General features: G+C 41.1%; 1 protein-coding gene across 24 annotated transcripts in view; it reads right to left on the minus strand.

The window, feature by feature from the left end:
• LOC110523998 (adhesion G protein-coupled receptor D2) overlaps positions 1-18156 on the minus strand; it is a 160921-nt gene that overhangs the window by 122448 nt on the left and 20317 nt on the right. For 15 of the 24 annotated variants that reach the window (XM_090235112.1, XM_021603243.3, XM_090235109.1 and 12 more), the window contains exons 8-12: positions 12342-12647; positions 11792-11900; positions 3600-3743; positions 1037-1142; positions 573-684 (exon numbers count right to left, since the gene is read on the minus strand). In XM_090235112.1, the coding sequence (XP_090091238.1) occupies positions 573-684; positions 1037-1142; positions 3600-3743; positions 11792-11900; positions 12342-12647 (777 nt within the window). The remainder of the gene's footprint in view (positions 1-572; positions 685-1036; positions 1143-3599; positions 3744-11791; positions 11901-12341; positions 12648-18156) is intronic. The other 9 variants (XM_090235120.1, XM_090235124.1, XM_090235122.1 and 6 more) reach the window with 1 other exon arrangement.

An 18156-nucleotide genomic window follows, 5' to 3' on the forward strand; every position in this document is an offset into this window, starting at 1 on the left:
GCACCATTTGTTAGTGAAACCCAAAGATTCTGGGGTTCTTGAGAATCTGGCAACCTCGCCTAAGAAAAATTGTAGGAGGAGAACCACCCACTAGACACAATATATACACATCAACATTACACCACACACCCATACTTACAAAATCGTAACATATTGTACGGATTGGAATTCGGTTCATCATAAGAATTGCAGGAAATATTTTTGTTGTTGTTGCAGGACATAACATTTCACACTACTGAGCCGAACCAAGCCAAGCCGCACTGGCTGGCCTGATTACTCATCACCGTAGTTGCTGGAGCAGAGCTGGAAAGGACAATGTGAAATGAAAATATCCAAGCCAGTAAGTACTCTATGGTTCAGGTTGGCACTATAGTGTGAATCAGGATGCAGGCAGTAATCTAGTGTGTAGCAGTGGGCTTTATCCCCTTCATATATAGTAATGTGTATGTCCCAAATGGCACCCTATTCCCTATAGAGCAGTAATTTTGACATGGGCACATAGGACTCTAAAGGTAATAGGGTGCACTATAAAATAAATAGAGTGCCATTTGGAATGCAGCCATTGATCTTACCACGTGCGAGGAGGACAAAGTATAGTGGATGGCCACTGGGATGTTCTGGGCCTTGGAGGGGTCTCGAACCGTGGCTGAGATGACTGCAGTGGCCAAGCGACCAGGGAGGACACTGCGGAGAGCAATAATAGAGTAGATGTAACCTTTAGGCCTTTCCTTTCATGTGAGCTTGTTGGCAACCGAAATCAGATCTTATCCGATTAAGATCAGACTACTAGAAGTATAAAGTGTAGTTTCTTTTTACATTTTTCTAGTAGATAAAGATTGTATTCAGATATAATCCAATAATGTATTCCCTTTGAATTCTCCATGCTGTATGTTGGTGTAGCATTTTAATTCCCCAAAAGATCTGGAGGTTCTGAAACGTTTACCATAATTATGTCAAAGCCAAAGGTCATATGGTCATTCCTTGTATTGGATGACATTCTCTACTAGGTCAAATTGGAGGTGTAAGGAAACCAGACCCTGTGTTTTCACTCTGGTCTTCTGGAGAAGTGTCCTGCTCCATCCTAGACTGGATTTCCATGAGATGGCTGTAGTACGTATGGATGAACATCACTTCCTTGTGACCTGCCAAACAAAATGGGTGATAAAATAAACGTCATCATAAAATACAACACTGATGCGAGTGTTAGTTAAATGAGTCTCCCGCTATTCTTGTTCAAACCGGAAGACCAGTGGAAAAAAATCTGACTATACCACTATAAATGGAGAAATATACACATTAATCTAACGATATCTTGTTGTATTTGTCGCAATTTAACCAACTCAAAGTGCTCTTGAAGTCACCACACTATTTTGATGATGTAGCCTAGTTTTAACAGGCCTATGAAGCATTGTTGGCCGACTAGTAAAATATTATGGGGTTAATACGGTCTAGTGAAAATGACATTCGCTGTAGCCTAGCTTTGACTGAACGATGCACCTTGGTCCTTTTCTCTCTCCTTGTTCATTGCTATCGGGAGAATTTGGGAAGGTTGTGGCTGTTTTTACTTTGCTTACTGTGGTGATTTTATCAGAGGGAACATTTGATTTTCCGCTAATCAAAGAGATTTGCTGTAGAGGATAGCACTACGGTTGATCAATTGCCCGCAAATCTAAACCCGCCGCGAATCATGTGCCATTCTAAGGTAGGCTATATTTTACATAAAAGCTAACAATTTACTTATTATTCATTCATTATCATTCGTTAGCCTAAAAATCTATGGTAGGCCTTTTCTAGCAATAAAGTACAGTGGGGCAAAAAAGTATTTAGTCATACACCAATTGTGCAAGTTCTCCCACTTAAATAGATGAGAGAGGCCTGTAATTTTCATCGTAGGTACACTTCAACTATGACAGACAAAATGAGAAAAAAAATCCAGAAAATCACATTGTAGAATTTTTCATGAATTTATTTGCAAATTATGGTGGAAAATAAGTATTTGGTCAATAACAAAAGTTTATCTCAATACTTTGTTATATACCCTTTGTTGGCAATGACAGAGGTCAAACGTTTTCTGTAAGTCTTCACAAGGTTTTCACACACTGTTGCTGGTATTTTGGCCCATTCCTCCATGCAGATCTCCTCTAGAGCAGTGATGTTTTGGGGCAGTTGTATGTAAACTTCCGACTTCAACTTTACATTTTACTTTGTAAAAATAAGCTGTTATGGGACTCTTTTATTTACTATAACTCTATTACTAATCAAATGTATTGTAAGGGAAATGAGAACATGTTACATGTTGCAGTAGGCCTTTAGAATAACGCTAAACATATCCTTGACTCTATACAGCGAAGCAAACGATGCCAGCCCACAGAATGAATGACAATGGATGGAATGGGCAATCATTGTGCAAGTTACTTCACAATCTGATTTAAATTAGGCCTAACTGAATGATGAGGGTGAAGAGGTTGGTTTCATTTAGAACAACAATAGTGTAATAACGAGTTTGTGTTATGCCTATTTATCAGCGTTGGCACTCATGTTAATAATTTGACCGCACGCCTTGCGGGTTTGATTACCATTCTCTTTCACGTTTTGACAGCACTGCAAATACTGCAGAATTTAGATTTGGAGCCTGATGGAGGATCAGATATTGAGATTGAAATCAACCTTGCTGATGAAGAGTCTTCATCTGATTCTGATCTTGAGTCTCGCCGCAGAAAAACCAGAACAGAGCCAACTGAGACAGTGATCCCAACTGCCACGGTGAGACAGGAGTCTGGGAGGGATGGCACGGTTTGGGTAGAAAAGAGTGATGAGTTTATGTGACATGCAGATGTCGCAGTGCATCAGAGATTGTACTGTTGCTCATGTGCACAAAAAAGGAAACAGTACGTGGGACATGTCTAATGATGAACTGTAAGCATTTATTGCACGCGGAAAGAGCATGGATGTAGAGGAATTTTGTTCTGATAGTTTTAGGGTGGACTTGTTTTGGGAGAGACCATGCCACACAACCGCTACAGAGAGGTTATGCGACACCTGCAGCAGGGGCACACAAAACAAGGCCCATGAAAACTGTGTGCAGTGTAACCGATTTGTTTGTGGGGCTTGCTCACACAAAGCCTCGAAGCTCTGTGCTGACTTTGGAAACAAAGCATAAAGAGAAGACGAGATTGATTAATGCGTAAAGGCACGCAAGTGTCCGATACAATCAAAAAATGCGTGTTCTTATATCTTGTCATGAATATACAGTATTTCCACAAATATTAATTAATGCAATTCATCCTTCACAATTGTTCATGTACTGATGCTTTTGTTTAGGAATATGGCAAATAATTTCACCTGTGTACCTGGTTGGTTATATTATTATTATAGTTTTAACTTCTACTTTGTCAAAAGAAGCTGTAACTGGACTTTATTAATTACTATAACTATTACTAATTGAATCTACAAATAAAGTTGATCAAATGGCTTACACTGTAATGTTTTTATTGTAAGGGAAACAAAAATAGGCTATAGGCAACGTTCTTTAGTGGTTCTAGAGTTAAACCTTAGTGTGAGTGTCCGTGTGTGTGTTCATCCGCATGAATGAGTGTTACCCAAGTCATGTAGTCTCTGGACCTCCGTGTCGGGGATGAGCAGCTCGTCCTGGCCACTACCTCTACTGTGGCCGCCAAACACTGATGGTTTAAACACACAGCTGCAGCTCATCTGGGACAGCGTCCGTGCCTCCACGTGCACATCTGGGAACAAAAGGACATACAGGGAAATTGGACTCCTATAAAGTAATACAGGAACATTACAGACAAATTGGACTCGTGCTAAAATATGGAATTGTTTTAAGATGATCATACCAAGGATAATTTAGCTATTTGAGGTATCAAAAATATACAGTACCAGTCAAAAGTTTGGACACACCTACTCGTTCAAGGGTTTTTCTTTATTTGTACTATTTTCTACATTGAAGAAAATATGAAAACTATGAAATAACACATATGGACTCATGCAGTAACCAAAAAAAACTGTTAAAACGACTCAAAATCTATTTTAGATTTTAGATTCTTCAAAGTAGCCACCCTTTGCCTTCATGACAGCTTTGCAAACTTTTGGCATTCTCTCAACCAGCTTCATGAGGTATTCTATCGTTTTGACGTTTCTACTGTAGCATACAGTATGTATGTATGGAGCATAAAGTATTAACAGTTTTATTCACAGTACTGGTGAAAAATAATACTTTCCGATAATTGCATAGATTTTAATGGACACCTATGATGTGTGTAAAAAACTTTTTTGAATGTTGTACTGATTACGATGAGATAAGGCTAAGCTATTTGCCAGCTATGTGTTGCGCAATGTTTGTTGACATTATACAATGCATTCTGGGTGTCTGTTAGACCAAAGATGTTATATAATGAGGTGAAGTAGATGACACACCCCCTTCAAAAACGACCAAACTCATCTCGTCTCCAGAAGGCATTGCATCTCAGAAGAGAGACGTCACTGCAGTCCCTGGTTCGAATCCAGGCTACATCACATCCGGCCTGGATTTAGGATTCCAATAGGGTACCGCACAATTGGCACAGCGTCCTCCGGGTTTGGCCGGGGAAGGCAGTCATTGTAAATAAGAATTTGCTCTTAACTGACTTGCCTAGTTAAATAAAGGTTAAATAAAAATAAAAAACCTTATCTTTGGTTGACGCAAAAAAAAAAAAAACATGTTGGCACGCACACACAACCCTTCATCGGATTACTTTTGATTTTTATAAAGTGTTTTACTCAATTATTTCGATCAGTACTCTGAGCTCACCCGTGATATGATGAATTGTAAATAGTAATTGCTATTGGCTGATTTCATATTCGGGTTTCTGTCAGCCGAGAGTTAGCTAAATATGAACACTTGTAGACAAGATGGGGGGAAAAATCCAGAAAATCACATTGTAGGATTTTTAATGAATTTATTTGCAAATTATGGTGGAAAATAAGTATTTGGTCACCTACAAACAAGCAAGATTTATGGCTCTCACAGACCTGTATCTTCTTCTTTAAGAGGCTCCTCTGTCCTCCACTCGTTACCTGTATTAATGGCACCTGTTTGAACTTGTTATCAGTATAAAAGACACCTGTCCACAACCTCAAACAGTCACACCCCAAACTCCACTATGGCCAAGACCAAAGAGCTGTCAAAGGACACCAGAAACAAAATTGTAGACCTGCACCAGGCTGGGAAGACTGAATCTGCAATAGGTAAGCAGCTTGGTTTGAAGAAATCAACTGTGGGAGCAATTATTAGGAAATGGAAGACATACAAGACCGCTGATAATCTCCCCCGATCTGGGGCTCCACGCAAGATCTCACCCCGTGGGGTCAAAATGATCACAAGAACGGTGAGCAAAAATCCCAGAACCACACAGGGGGACCTAGTGAATGACCTGCAGAGAGCTGGGACCAAAGTAACAAATCCTACCATCAGTAACATGCTACGCCGCCAGGGACTCAAATCCTGCAGTGCCAGACGTGTCCCCCTGCTTAAGCCGGTACATGTCCAGGCCCGTCTGAAGTTTGCTAGAGAGCATTTGGATTATCCAGAAGAAGATTGGGAGAATGTCATATGGTCAGATGAAACCAAAATATAACTTTTTGGTAAAAACTCAACTCGTCGTGTTTGGAGGACAAAGAATGCTGAGTTGCATCCAAAGAAGACCATACCTACTGTGAAGCATGGGGGTGGAAACATTATGCTTTGGGGGTGTTTTTCTGCAAAGGGACGAGGACGACTGATCCGTGTAAAGGAAAGAATGAATGGGGCCATGTATTGTGAGATTTTGAGTGAAAACCTCCTTCCATCAGCAAGGACATTGAAGATGAAACGTGGCTGGGTCTTTCAGCATGACAATGATCCCAAACACACCGCCCGGGCAACGAAGGAGTGGCTTCGTAAGAAGCATTTCAAGGTCCTGGAGTGGCCTAGCCAGTCTCCAGATCTCAACCCCATAGAAAATCTTTGGAGGGAGTTGAAAGTCCGTGTTGCCCAGCAACAGCCCCAAAACATCACTGCTCTATAGGAGATCTGCATGGCGGAATGGGCCAAAATACCAGCAACAGTGTGTGAAAACCTTGTGAAGACTTACAGAAAACGTTTGACATCTGTCATTGCCAACAAAGGGTATATAATAAAGTATTGAGATAAACTTTTGTTATTGACCAAATACTTATTTTCCACCATAATTTGCAAATAAATAAATGGAAAATCCTACAATGTGATTTTCTGGATTTTCATTTCTCATTTTGTCTGTCATTGTTGAAGTGTACCTTTGATGAAAATTACAGGCCTCTCATCTTTTTAAGCGGGAGAACTTGCACAATTGGTGTATGACTAAATACTTTTTTGCCCCACTGTACATGACCATTTCTTTGAGAGACTCCTTCCCCTCCAGGAGACTGTCAAACATGATGACAACACCACCCCAATGAGTGTTGCTTGGCAGCTTCAATGTGGTGCTCTTATTCTTCTCACTTCGCTTGGTGAGGTAGATTGCTGCTATAACTTGATGACCCTTCACATACCTAACCATTTCCTTGGCTTTCTTGTAGAGTGTATCTATTGTTTTCAGTGCCATGATGTCCTTGAGGAGCATATTCAATGCATAAGCAGCACAGACAATGGGTGTGATGTGAGCGAAGGACTCCTCCACTAGACCAAGCAGCCTTCATGTTTCCATGATTGTCTGTCACCGCTGCAAATACCTTCTGTGGGCCAAGGTCATTGATGGCTGCCTTCAGCTTATCTGCAATGTAGAGACCGGTGTGTCTGTTGTCCCTTGTGTCTGTGCTCTTGTAGAATACTGGTTTGAGGGGTGGAGATGATGTAGTTTATCAGAGGTGAACCAGTTGCATACACAACTCGAGCAAGACATCCATCAGCATTTCTCTGATTACGTTCCTCCATTGAGTCAAAATAACTTCTGGTTCCAGGAGGACCATGAGCTGTTGCTATCAATAAGGTGTCTGATTCAGCATTATCACCTCGAATAGAAGTAGAGGGACTTTTGTCAGAGGTTGCTTGTTGTGAGTGCTGAGGGAACTTTATGCACTTGGCCAGATGATTCTGCATCATTGATGCATTCTTCACATATGATTTGGCACAGTATTTGCAAATGTACACAGCTTTTCCTTCTACATTAGCTGCAGTGAAATGTCTCCACACATCAGTTAGTGCCCGTGACATTCCTGTAAAGATTAGAAAAAAATTGTAAAAAAAACAAATACAATTCCATGTACAGATAAATAGTTAAGCAATAAGATGTTTTAAAATGAAACATGTATGTAAACAGGTGAATTAACACTCCTCAGTTAGGCTCAAGCAAGCTAAAACCCACATGGTAACAAAAACTAACTAGCAGAAATTGTTACTTTAGAAATGATTTAAACAAAAAAATATAAAATGTCATATAAAATATATTCACCCCACCCAGTATTGTAATCAAAACTTACCAGAAAGCATGTAGTCCTTGGCTCAGACAGTGTAGTAGTGTGGGCTCAATAGCATCTCATTACACGGAACCCAAACCGGATGCGCGCGTGCGCCATCGTGCTCTATCGTGCATACATTTATTTTGTCCCCCTACACCAAACGCGATCACGACACGCAGGTTAAAATATCAAAACAAACTCTGAACCAATGACATTCATTTGGGGACAGGTCGAAAAGCATTAAACATGTATGGCAATTTAGCTAGTTAGCTTGCACTTGCTAGCTAATTTGTCCTATTTAGCTAGCTTTCTGTTGCTAGCTAATATGTCCTGGGATATAAACATTGAGTTGTTATTTTACCTGAAATGCACAGGACTTGCAAGCGTGATCTGCGTCAGAAATAGAAAGGAGTTCTATTTAGCCCTTGGCATCACAGACGCTCGTTGTCGCGCGCGAGCAGTGTGGGTGAAATAATTTAATAACTGGATTTCTAAAATGTATTTTGCTCGCTCGCGCACATGACGTGTCCGGTCTGGCCAGCATGTTAGTGTGCAATATCTTGAGAATCAGCTGTACATGTGATGGAAGAGTGCACTGCACATGTGATGGAATAATGCACTGTGCATGCAGATGGTTGCAATACCATTGAATCGGGGATAGTTTAACCAAAATATGCCACAAGACCTAGAATTGCCTCATGTGTATCCCACAAAAAAGGTTCACTGTTATAAGCTAACTTTTTGATGAATTTAAGAATAATTCCCCAAATTCCAGGGCTTAACTTCCCATGGAAATATTCCGGTAATTTACCAGAAAGTTTCCGACACTTTGCAACCCTAGGGACCACAATAGAATGATCACACCCATTTGTTGGTACGTGTCAAGAGAGTTTATCTATACTTTCCATAGCTGTCTATTTACCAACACAAACTGACGCTGGCACAAAGACCGCACTAAATGAGCTGTAAAAGGGCCAAACGCAAATAGGAAAATGCTCATCCAGAAGTGGCGCTCCTAGTGACTGGTGATTTTAATGCAGGGAAACTGATATCCATCTTATCTCATTTCTTCAAGCATGTCACCTGTGCAACTAGAATAAAAAAAACTCTAGATCACCATCACTCCACACACAGAAACACATGCAAAGCTCTCCCTCACCCACCATTTGGCAAATCTGCCAAATAATACTATCATCCTGATTCCTGCTTACAAGCAAAAAATCAAACAGGAAGTACCAATGTGGAAGTGGTCCGATGAAGTGGATGCTAAGCTACAGGACTGTTTTGCTAGCACAGACTGGAATATGTTCCGGGATTCATTTGATGGCATTGAGGAACTTACCACACCAGTCACAAACTTCATTAACAAGCATGCCCAAAAGTATGTGGACACCCTTTCAAATTCACCTGTTGCTAACATGTGTATAAAATCGAGCACACAGCCATGCAATCTCCATAGACAAACATTGGCAGTACAATGGTCTTACGGAAGAGCCCACCTTTGCAACAAGTCAGTTTGTCAAATTTCTGCCATGCTTGAGCTGCCCTGGTCAACTGTAAGTGCTGTTATTGTGAAGTGGAAATGTCTAGCCATAACAACGGCTCAGCCGCAAAGTGGTAAGCCACACAATCCCACAGAACGAGACCGCCGAGTGCTGAAGCTCATAAAAATATAAAAATTGTCTGTCCTCAGCTGCAACACTTACAACCGAGTTCCAAACTGCCATTGGAAGCAACATCAGCACAATAACTGTTCGTCGGGAGCTTCATGAAATGGTTTTCCGTGGCCGAGCATCTCGCACACATTCACGCTGGAGCAGTGGAAACATGTCCTCTGGAGTGATGAATCATGCATCACCATCTAGCAGTCCAACGGACAAATCTGGGTTTGGCGGATGCCAGGAGAACGCTACCTGCCCCAATGCATAGTGCCAACGGTAAAGTTTGGTGGATGAGGAATAATTTCTGGGGCTGTTTTTCATGGTTCGGGCTAGGCCCCTTAGTTCCAGTGAAGGGAAATCTTAACACGACAGCATACAATGACATTCTAGAAGAGTCTGTGCTTCCAACTTTGTGGGAACAGATTGGGGAAGGCCCATTCCCGTTTCAGCATGACAATGCCTTGGTGCACAAAGCAAGGTCCATACAGAAACGGTTTGTCGAGATCGGTGTGCAAGAACTTGACTGGCCTGCACAGAGCCCTGACCTCAACCCCATCGAACACCTTTGGCATGAATTGGAACGCCGACTGCGAGCCAGGCCTAATTGCCCAACATCTGTGCTCGACCTCACTAATGCTCGTGGCTGAATGGAAGCAAGTCCCTGCAGCAATGTTCCAACATCTAGGGGAAAGCCTTCCCAGAAGGCTCTGAAAAATACGAGGTCAAATCATGATGCCAGTGATGTTTAGGTCAGAATGTCGGAGCTCTAGAAAGAGGTCCAAGGTCCCGAGTTGGAAATTCGAGTTGGATGACTGTTCAAAAATATATATCCCTGTCGGAGTTCCCAGTTGTTTTGAACGCAGCATTAATGCTCAGAGGGAGACGGCAGGGTATTCCCTTTGAGTCAGGAACCAAAACTCCTCCACAGTGACCAGTGAATGCATTCGGTCACATGACAGCTCGATCAGCTGTTCATTTTCACTTACCGGCATGTCAACTGAGCCAGGATCACAGTTAAACGGATTGGGAAGTAGGTCCCAAAGTTCTCTTCCAAGCATCGGAAGTGAGCAGTCATCACTCGTGTGGGACACTTACTGATGCTGTTGTTCGTTAGAAACATGCACAGCCTAGGGAAGGGGGCATGGTTCGCTTTGGAAATACTCTCTCCAATAGGAATTCTTCCCTCTGAATCCACTGATTCGGTCACTCGTCAGTAGAATGTTTTTGTATTTCCCCTGCATGCTTGTGTTCAGTTCTCCAAATATGTCTGTTACATAGTCAAGGAAACACATTTTTTTTTCATTACACAAAAAGTCAACCAAGTCTGTTTTTTTTGGGGGGGGGTTACATCCATTTTGAATGACAACAGTTCCTCTCTCAATGCGAAATATCTTTCCAACACTCTCCCTCAATAACCACCAAGCCTCAGTGTGCAATAGAACATTGTCATGCTCTGATGCCATATCTCCACATAGTTTAGCTAACAGGCGTGCGCGCAGGGGACGTGGTTTGATGAGGTTAATAATCAAAGTTACCTGGTGCAGTACAGCGGCAAGAAAAAGCATGTGAACCCTTTGGAATTTCCTGGATTTCTGCAGATATTGTACATACAATTTGAACTGATCTTCATCTAAGTCACAACAATAAACAAACACAGTGTGCTTAAACTAATAACACACACATTATTGTATTTTTCTTGTCTATATTAAATACATAATTTAAACATTAAACATAATTTAAACAAACGTCTGGGACCTGTTGGATCGGAGGGTGAGGGCTAGGGCCATTCCCCCCAGAAATGTCCGGGAACTTGCAGGTGCCTTGGTGGAAGAGTTGGGTAACATCTCACAGCAAGAACTGGCAAATCTGGTGCAGTCCATGAGGAGGAGATGCACTGCAGTACTTAATGCAGCTGGTGGCCACACCAGATACTGACAGTGACTTTGATTTTGACCCCCCCCCCCCCCCTTTGTTGAGCTACACATTATTCAATTTCTGTTTGTCACATGTCTGAAGAACTTGTTCAGTTTATGTCTCAGTTGTTGAATCTTGTTGTGTTCATACAAATATTTACACATGTTAAGTTTGCTGAAAATAAACGCAGTTGACAGTGAGAAGACGTTTCTTTTTTTGCAGAAACCTGTTAAATAGTTAGTTAAATAGTTAACCTTATAGCTACCCGGGACTATCTGTATTGACCCTTTTTGCACAAACTTTTTTTTATTCTTCACAAACACTGCTGCTACTGTTTATTAACTATCCTGTTGCCTATTCACTTCATTCCTAGTTATATGTACATATCTACCTCAATTACCTCGTAGCCAAGTTATCATTACTCATTGGGTATTTATTATTACATGTTATAATTTTTCTAATAATTCTCATTTTCTTTCTCTCGGCCTGTGACGAATATAATTTGATTTGATTCAAACACTATACTCCCAGACTGAGCCATCAGATACCACTGTAAAGTGAACTCCCTTTTCTTTGTCATTTCACCTCTATTCTCTAGTTGGTTCGCGTCTATCTGAAGTTCCCAGTTCTATTTCCAGTTCTTATCCGTTCTTATCAGTTCTTATGTTAATTTTATTCTTAATAAGACCTCATTTCAAAGATGTTTAGCAACACTATAAAAAAACGGATGCAAACAATATCCTTACCTATGTTTTCCGTGGAGAGTGTGAAGCTTTTCCACTCGGCAGATAGCACATCTGCTAAAGCTCCAGTCAGTTTATCAATGCTCTCCACCACAGTGAATGGTCCCACAGTCTGTATGGAAAAAAAAAAAAAAAAAAAATTTTTTATTTTTTTTTTTTGCATTTGTGTGAAAAAAACAACATATTACTGATATGGGATTTTCTGGTTGAAAACTGGTCATGTAACCAGAATACAACGACTGGTCTCTGTTACAATCAGGTAATGATATATTTTTTCACGACAAGATCAAGAAGTCATGAAAAATACATAATATTCCTGTTGTTTTGTGGTCAGATTACAACTTCCTTATAGAACCAGTTCCTTATAGAACATATAAAAATTACACAATAAATCAAAACTTCACATTCATTGTAGAGTTAAGACAAAAGTGTGACAAAAAAAATATTAAGACCAGTATACAACCTGACCATGAAATCATTAAATACGTAATTGCAACCAGTTCTGTTTGCTGGTGTAATACATTATATAAACGTGTGAACACTGAAAACGTACAACGTCCTCCGGCCGACCTAGCCACCGGGTGGCCCTCTTAGAGTCCAGGATGAGACTGGCCAGTTTCAGGTAGTTGGTGGCAATGGACACCATGGCCTCGGCAGAGTCTAGGCCCCCCTGGGCATGGTTGACCTCCTGGGTGGTGGTGGTGGCCTCCAATTTCATCAGCTCGGTGAGGTAGAGGACATCAGTGGACGTGAGGATGTCCGGACTGGCCTCCAGGACCCTGACCAGCACGGTAGTCAGTCCGCTCAGCGACACCAAGTCTTTCTCAGACGACGCGTTCATGCTCATGTCCTCAATCACCTTGGTGAAAAACATGGTGGTTTGAACCATAGAAATAGAATAACTATTAGAACATTAGCGAACTTTGACTTGAATGGGAATGTCTATTGGGATTATTTACAGTGCATTTGGAAAGTATTCAGACTAGAGGTCGACCGATTCATCGGAATGGCCGATTAATTAGGGCCGATTTCAAGTTTTCATAACAATCGGAAATCGGTATTTTTGGGCGCCGAATTCCGATTATTATTCATTTTTTTTATTTGTATTTTTATACCTTTTATTTAACTAGGCAAGTCAGTTAAGAACACATTCTTATTTTCAATGACTGCCTAGGAACTGTGGGTTAACTGCCTTGTTCAGCTCAGGGGTTCCAATCTTGCAACAGCACAGTTAACTAGTCCAACGCTCTAACCATTGCACTCCACGAGTAGCCTGCCTGTTACACGAATGCAGTAGAAGCCAAGGTAAATTGCTAGCTAGCATTAAACTTATCTTATAAAAAACAATCAATCATAATCACTAGTTATAACTACTAATCCAGTTTAGCAGGCAATATTAACCAGGTGAAATTGTGTCATTTATCTTGCGTTCATTGCACGCAGAGTCAGGGTATATGCAACAGTTTGGGCTGCCTGGCTCATTGCGAACTAATTTGCCAGAATGTTACGTAATTATGACATACATTGAAGGTTGTGCAATGTAACAAGAATATTTAGACTTAGGGATGCCACCCGTTAGATAAAATACCGAACTGTTCCGTATTTCACTGAAATAATAAAGGTTTTGTTTTCGAAATGATAGTTTCCCGGATTCGATCATATTAATGACCAAAGGCTCGTATTTCTGTGTGTTATTATGTTATAATTAAGTCTGAGTTGATAGAGCAGTCTGACTGAGCAGCAGCAGGCCCGTAATCATTCATTCAAACAGCACTTTTGTGCGTTTTGCCAGCAGCTCTTCTCAAGCACAGCGCTGTTTATGACTTCAAGCCTATCAGCCTAATGGCTGGTGTAACCAATGTGAAATGGCTAGCTAGTTAGCTGGGTGTGCGCTAATACTGTTTCAAACGTCACTTGCTTTTAGATTTGGAGTAGTTATTCCACTTGCGCTGCAAGGGCCGTGGCTTTTGTGGAGCGATGGGTAACGATGCTTCGAGTGTGGCTGTTGTCGATGTGTTCCTGGTTCGAGCCCAGGTAGGGGCGAGGAGGGGGACGGAAGCTATACTGTTACACTGGCAATACTATAGTGCCTATAAGAACATCCAATAGTCAAAGGTATATGAAATACAAATGGTATAGAGAGAAATAGTCCTATATATACTATATTAACTACAACCTAAAACCTCTTATCTTGGAATATTGAAGTCTCAAGTTAAAAGGAACCACCAACTTTCATATGTTCTCATGTTCTGAGCAAGGAACTTAAACGTTAGCTTTTTTACATGGCACATATTTTACATGGCACACATTTTTACATGGCACATATTACTTTCTTCTCCAACACTTTGTTTTTGCATTATTTAAACCAAATCGAACATGTTTCATTATTTTTTTGAGGCTTAATTGATTGTATTGATGTATTATATTAAGTTAGAATAAGTGTTCATTGAGTATTGTTGTAATTGTCATTATTACAAATAAAAAAATAAAGGAATCGGCCGATTAATCGGTATCGGGTTTTTTGGTCCTCCAATAATCGGTATCGGCGTTGAAAAATCATAATCGGTCGACCTCTAATTCAGACCCTTTGACTTTTTCGTTACGTTACAGCCTTATTCTAAAATAGATTAAATATTTTTTCCACCTCATCAATCTACACTCAATACCCATAACGACAAAGCAAAAACAGATTTTAAGACAAAAATTAAATATCACATTTACACAAGTTTTCAGACCCTTTACTCAGTACTTTGTTGAAGCACCTTCGGCAGCGATTACAGCCTCAAGTCTTCTTGGGTATGACGCTACTAGCTTGGCACATTCTTCTCTGCAGATTCTCTCAAGCTCTGTCAGGTTGGATGGGGAGTGTCGCTGCACAGCTATTTTCAGGTATCTCCAGGGATGTTTGATCAGGTTCAAGTCCGGGCTCTGGCTGGGCCACTCAATGATATTCATAGACTTCATGAATATAAAGACCCGGCTTCATAGACCCGAAGCCACTCCTGCGTTGTCTTGGCTGTGTGCTTAGGGTCAATGTCCTGTTGAATGGTGAACCTTAGCAACAGTCTGAGGTCCTTAGCGCATTGGAGCATGTTTTCATCAAGGATCTCTCTGAACTTTGCTCTGTTCATCTTTCCCTCAATCCTGACAAGTCTCCCTGAAAAACATCCCCACAACATAACGCTCCACCGTAGGGATGGCGCCAGGTTTCCTCCAGACGTGATGCTTGGCGTTCAAGCCAAAGAGTTCAATCTTGGTTTCATCAGACCAGAGAATCTTGTTTGTCAAGTTCTGAGAGTTCTTTAGGTGCCTTTTAACAAACTCCAAGCGGGTTGTCATGTGTCACTTCCTGAGGAGTGGCTTCAGTCTGGCCACTCTACCATAAAGGCCTGATTGGTGGAGTGCTGCAGAGATGGTTGTCCTTCTGGAAGGTTCTTCCATCTCCACAAACTTCTTTCATTTAAGAGTGATTTCTCATGAAGCTGGTTGAGAGAATGCCAAGAGTGTGCAAAGCTGTCATCAAGGCAAAGGGTGGCTACTTTGAAGAATCTCAACTATAAAATATATTTTGATTTGTTTACACTTTTTTTGGTTACTATATGATTCCATATTTCACCATTTTGATGTCTTCACTATTATTCTACAATGTAGAAAATAGTAAAAAATAAAGAAAAACCCTTGAATGAGTATGTGTGTCCTAACTTTTGACTGGTACTGTACGTATTCACACCCCTTTGCTATGACGCTCCAAGTTGAGCTCAGGTGCATCCAATTTCCTTTGATCATCCTTGAGATGTCGCTACAACTTGATTGGAGTCCACCTGTGGCCAATTCAATTGTTTGGACATGATTTAAAAAGAAACACACCTGCTGTTCACCACCGCTCCCCATCTAAATTAACCCCCTAGAATCGATGTCCGTGCCCCAGTGGAAAGGTTCCACAGTTGACAGTGCATGTCAGAGCAGCTACTCCAAGGAACTGTCTGCAGATCTCTGAGATAGAATTGTTATGAGGCATTTATTTGGGGAATGGTAAAAAAAAAACATTTCTTGAGTGTTGAACGTTTCCAAGTGCACAGTGGTCTCCAGCATTGTGAAATTGAAAAAAATATGGAAATACCCACACTCTGCCTAGAGCTGGCTGTCTGACCAAACTGAACAACCGGGCAAGAAGGACTCTGACAGAACTACAGAGAGTTCCTTGGCTGATATGGGAGAACCTGCCAGAAGGACAACAGTCTCTACAACACTTCACCAATCTGGGCTTTATTGGAGTGGCCAGACTGAAGCCACTCCTGAGAAAAAGGCACGTGATATTGTGGAATATATAATCAAAGGGAAGAGAGACCAGATTCTTTCAAACAACACTATCATAAGATTTGCAAAAATCAACATCACCAAGAACGGTTCAGAGTTGAAAGCTTAACAAACATAGCCCGGTCTCTGCTTTTATAGAGGAAATACATACAACCTCTTTCTGTATACGTGGCAGTCAACAGATAGTGTGTAAAAGGTAATTAGTTAGCACATTCACAACTGCAAAACACTTTAATGTGCTCCTTTCTGCAAGTTTCCATACATGTGACTTTCTGTAGATAGTAAACCCACGGGGTGTCACATGCTGCGGCCGCACCCAAGCTGACCTTAGCTATACGCCCAGTCTTATGACTAAGTCCCACAAAGACAAGGTTGTATCAGGTTAGAAAAACACCAGCATATAACAAGATAATTCTTTAAACAGTAAAACATGGGATAGAATGACTAATTATGTATTTTCCACGATAATGACCGCACGCACGCCTGGAGTTTGTTAAAAGGAATGCTGGAATGGCTTCAGAACAAGAATGTGACAGTCCTTGAGTGGCCCAGTCAAAGCCCAGACTTGAATCCCATAGAAAATCTGTGGATAGACTTGAAGATTGCTGTTCACCACCGCTCCCCATCTAAATTAACCCCCTAGAATCGATGTCCGTGCCCCAGTGGAAATCTAATTAGCATAGAGCTAGAGCGGTGTTTGTCCGACCATGAAACATCCCGAAAATCGGTCTTCTTACTAAATTGTCTGTAGTGTCCGAATGTTTTGGTCTACGAGCCCCACAAACGTCTTCGAACTCGTCTGAAGTCGGTACAGCCGATCTGCCAACTTCTGTCTGTAGTGTTCGAACAGTTTGGGCTACACTAATATAACCCATCTGTAGAAAGGTGATACTCTAAAGAACACGTACATGTCAGTTGTTTTGCTCTAGGATGCCCACAGGCATCACAAGACTAGTCTGAAGGTCCCCTGGTACCAAATGAAAACATTTATGGAAGTATTTATGGAGACTGTTTAGTTCCAAAAATAAGGGGTTAAACACATGTAAACACACTTTTTTTGGGGGGGGACTATCTGTTGTTCCATGTAGTGAATCTGTTATTCAATGTGTTTGTATGGGCTAATAGCGGTAAAGGTCAAATAAAAATGTTCATTAAATAATTTGTTTATATATTTTTTGATACTTCAAGGGGTCTTACAATTCAAAATCAAATAGCAAAATGATCCTTGGTATGGATCATTTTGGTACCTTCTTAAAACAATTCCACATGGCTTAGTAGAACCCTCCCCGGCTTAGACGTAATGGTTTAACAAAGCTTGAGAAAATCTGCAAGGAGGAATGGGAGGAAATCCTCAAATCCGGGTTTGCAGAGCTGATACAGACACACCCAAGACAACTCAGAGCTATAAACCGCCAAAGCTGCTTCTACAAAGTATTGACTCAGGGGTGTGAATACTTAAGTAAATTGGATATTTCTATACTTCATTTTCAATAAATTAGCAAACAATTCTCAAAACATGTTTTCACTTTGTCATTATGGGGTCTTGTGTGTAGATCTATGGTATGACTACTTTCTGGAGGCACTGTATGTTGCTTCTAACGAAGTTGGATCTGGGTTGCTCAGTGTGACGCCATCGTGTAATGTATAATACATTACATGATTTTTAACTGCGATTTTGCCACGATTTGAGATCCACGACAAATTTCTGGGATCGCAAATCAATTCTAACGCCGTATGCTCTGACCAAGACGTCTTAGGTCGCATAATGAAAGTGGGTGAATGAAATGCGACTACGCGTCTTCCACTCTCCCGATATGCATCTTAGGTCCCGGTTATTTTTCACGGCCAGTTGTGATACAGCCTGAATTCGAACTAGGGTGTCTGTAGTGATGCCTCTAGCACTGAGACGCAGTGCCTTAGACCGCTGCGCCACTCGGGAGCTTCAATGTATGACAGGATTGGATGTTGCATAAAATTTCAATTGCCTTTGAATTGCTTCATGTATCAGCAAAGTTGCTAGAGAAGATGTCACTTGCATCTGAAACAAAAAT

The sequence above is a fragment of the Oncorhynchus mykiss genome, chromosome 5 (assembly GCF_057628025.1).
Source record: "Oncorhynchus mykiss isolate SJ-2025 chromosome 5, ASM5762802v1, whole genome shotgun sequence".
Classification (NCBI taxonomy): domain Eukaryota; kingdom Metazoa; phylum Chordata; class Actinopteri; order Salmoniformes; family Salmonidae; genus Oncorhynchus; species Oncorhynchus mykiss.